At 0.0% G+C, this 4,937-nt stretch overlaps 1 protein-coding gene across 1 annotated transcript in view; it reads left to right on the forward strand.

Annotated features, from left to right (window-relative positions):
• Positions 1-4,420: 4,420 nt before the first annotated feature.
• Positions 4,421-4,937, forward strand: part of LOC131994035 (probable serine/threonine-protein kinase clkA) — a gene marked incomplete at both ends in the record, with an annotated part of 837 nt that continues 320 nt past the window's right edge. Inside the window, one exon of the mRNA XM_059360142.1 lies at positions 4,421-4,937. This exon is cut by the window's right edge and continues 320 nt beyond it. Coding sequence (XP_059216125.1) covers positions 4,421-4,937 — 517 coding nt within the window.

Below are 4,937 nucleotides of genomic sequence, written 5' to 3' on the forward strand. Positions count from 1 at the left end.
ATAATAATAATAATAATAATAATAATAATAATAATAATAATAAAATAATAATAATAATAATAATAATAATAATAATAATAATAATAATAATAATAATAATAATAATAATAATAATAATAATAATAATAATAATAATAATAATAATAATAATAATAATAATAATAATAATAATAATAATAATAATAATAATAATAATAATAATAATAATAATAATAATAATAATAATAATAATAATAATAATAATAATAATAATAATAATAATAATAATAATAATAATAATAATAATAATAATAATAATAATAATAATAATAATAATAATAATAATAATAATAATAATAATAATAATAATAATAATAATAATAATAATAATAATAATAATAATAATAATAATAATAATAATAATAATAATAATAATAATAATAATAATAATAATAATAATAATAATAATAATAATAATAATAATAATAATAATAATAATAATAATAATAATAATAATAATAATAATAATAATAATAATAATAATAATAATAATAATAATAATAATAATAATAATAATAATAATAATAATAATAATAATAATAATAATAATAATAATAATAATAATAATAATAATAATAATAATAATAATAATAATAATAATAATAATAATAATAATAATAATAATAATAATAATAATAATAATAATAATAATAATAATAATAATAATAATAATAATAATAATAATAATAATAATAATAATAATAATAATAATAATAATAATAATAATAATAATAATAATAATAATAATAATAATAATAATAATAATAATAATAATAATAATAATAATAATAATAATAATAATAATAATAATAATAATAATAATAATAATAATAATAATAATAATAATAATAATAATAATAATAATAATAATAATAATAATAATAATAATAATAATAATAATAATAATAATAATAATAATAATAATAATAATAATAATAATAATAATAATAATAATAATAATAATAATAATAATAATAATAATAATAATAATAATAATAATAATAATAATAATAATAATAATAATAATAATAATAATAATAATAATAATAATAATAATAATAATAATAATAATAATAATAATAATAATAATAATAATAATAATAATAATAATAATAATAATAATAATAATAATAATAATAATAATAATAATAATAATAATAATAATAATAATAATAATAATAATAATAATAATAATAATAATAATAATAATAATAATAATAATAATAATAATAATAATAATAATAATAATAATAATAATAATAATAATAATAATAATAATAATAATAATAATAATAATAATAATAATAATAATAATAATAATAATAATAATAATAATAATAATAATAATAATAATAATAATAATAATAATAATAATAATAATAATAATAATAATAATAATAATAATAATAATAATAATAATAATAATAATAATAATAATAATAATAATAATAATAATAATAATAATAATAATAATAATAATAATAATAATAATAATAATAATAATAATAATAATAATAATAATAATAATAATAATAATAATAATAATAATAATAATAATAATAATAATAATAATAATAATAATAATAATAATAATAATAATAATAATAATAATAATAATAATAATAATAATAATAATAATAATAATAATAATAATAATAATAATAATAATAATAATAATAATAATAATAATAATAATAATAATAATAATAATAATAATAATAATAATAATAATAATAATAATAATAATAATAATAATAATAATAATAATAATAATAATAATAATAATAATAATAATAATAATAATAATAATAATAATAATAATAATAATAATAATAATAATAATAATAATAATAATAATAATAATAATAATAATAATAATAATAATAATAATAATAATAATAATAATAATAATAATAATAATAATAATAATAATAATAATAATAATAATAATAATAATAATAATAATAATAATAATAATAATAATAATAATAATAATAATAATAATAATAATAATAATAATAATAATAATAATAATAATAATAATAATAATAATAATAATAATAATAATAATAATAATAATAATAATAATAATAATAATAATAATAATAATAATAATAATAATAATAATAATAATAATAATAATAATAATAATAATAATAATAATAATAATAATAATAATAATAATAATAATAATAATAATAATAATAATAATAATAATAATAATAATAATAATAATAATAATAATAATAATAATAATAATAATAATAATAATAATAATAATAATAATAATAATAATAATAATAATAATAATAATAATAATAATAATAATAATAATAATAATAATAATAATAATAATAATAATAATAATAATAATAATAATAATAATAATAATAATAATAATAATAATAATAATAATAATAATAATAATAATAATAATAATAATAATAATAATAATAATAATAATAATAATAATAATAATAATAATAATAATAATAATAATAATAATAATAATAATAATAATAATAATAATAATAATAATAATAATAATAATAATAATAATAATAATAATAATAATAATAATAATAATAATAATAATAATAATAATAATAATAATAATAATAATAATAATAATAATAATAATAATAATAATAATAATAATAATAATAATAATAATAATAATAATAATAATAATAATAATAATAATAATAATAATAATAATAATAATAATAATAATAATAATAATAATAATAATAATAATAATAATAATAATAATAATAAATAATAATAATAATAATAATAATAATAATAATAATAATAATAATAATAATAATAATAATAATAATAATAATAATAATAATAATAATAATAATAATAATAATAATAATAATAATAATAATAATAATAATAATAATAATAATAATAATAATAATAATAATAATAATAATAATAATAATAATAATAATAATAATAATAATAATAATAATAATAATAATAATAATAATAATAATAATAATAATAATAATAATAATAATAATAATAATAATAATAATAATAATAATAATAATAATAATAATAATAATAATAATAATATAATAATAATAATAATAATAATAATAATAATAATAATAATAATAATAATAATAATAATAATAATAATAATAATAATAATAATAATAATAATAATAATAATAATAATAATAATAATAATAATAATAATAATAATAATAATAATAATAATAATAATAATAATAATAATAATAATAATAATAATAATAATAATAATAATAATAATAATAATAATAATAATAATAATAATAATAAAAATAATAATAATAATAATAATAATAATAATAATAATAATAATAATAATAATAATAATAATAATAATAATAATAATAATAATAATAATAATAATAATAATAATAATAATAATAATAATAATAATAATAATAATAATAATAATAATAATAATAATAATAATAATAATAATAATAATAATAATAATAATAATAATAATAATAATAATAATAATAATAATAATAATAATAATAATAATAATAATAATAATAATAATAATAATAATAATAATAATAATAATAATAATAATAATAATAATAATAATAATAATAATAATAATAATAATAATAATAATAATAATAATAATAATAATAATAATAATAATAATAATAATAATAATAATAATAATAATAATAATAATAATAATAATAATAATAATAATAATAATAATAATAATAATAATAATAATAATAATAATAATAATAATAATAATAATAATAATAATAATAATAATAATAATAATAATAATAATAATAATAATAATAATAATAATAATAATAATAATAATAATAATAATAATAATAATAATAATAATAATAATAATAATAATAATAATAATAATAATAATAATAATAATAATAATAATAATAATAATAATAATAATAATAATAATAATAATAATAATAATAATAATAATAATAATAATAATAATAATAATAATAATAATAATAATAATAATAATAATAATAATAATAATAATAATAATAATAATAATAATAATAATAATAATAATAATAATAATAATAATAATAATAATAATAATAATAATAATAATAATAATAATAATAATAATAATAATAATAATAATAATAATAATAATAATAATAATAATAATAATAATAATAATAATAATAATAATAATAATAATAATAATAATAATAATAATAATAATAATAATAATAATAATAATAATAATAATAATAATAATAATAATAATAATAATAATAATAATAATAATAATAATAATAATAATAATAATAATAATAATAATAATAATAATAATAATAATAATAATAATAATAATAATAATAATAATAATAATAATAATAATAATAATAATAATAATAATAATAATAATAATAATAATAATAATAATAATAATAATAATAATAATAATAATAATAATAATAATAATAATAATAATAATAATAATAATAATAATAATAATAATAATAATAATAATAATAATAATAATAATAATAATAATAATAATAATAATAATAATAATAATAATAATAATAATAATAATAATAATAATAATAATAATAATAATAATAATAATAATAATAATAATAATAATAATAATAATAATAATAATAATAATAATAATAATAATAATAATAATAATAATAATAATAATAATAATAATAATAATAATAATAATAATAATAATAATAATAATAATAATAATAATAATAATAATAATAATAATAATAATAATAATAATAATAATAATAATAATAATAATAATAATAATAATAATAATAATAATAATAATAATAATAATAATAATAATAATAATAATAATAATAATAATAATA

Source organism: Stomoxys calcitrans, chromosome 1 (assembly GCF_963082655.1).
Source record: "Stomoxys calcitrans chromosome 1, idStoCalc2.1, whole genome shotgun sequence".
NCBI classification, from domain to species: Eukaryota; Metazoa; Arthropoda; class Insecta; order Diptera; family Muscidae; genus Stomoxys; species Stomoxys calcitrans.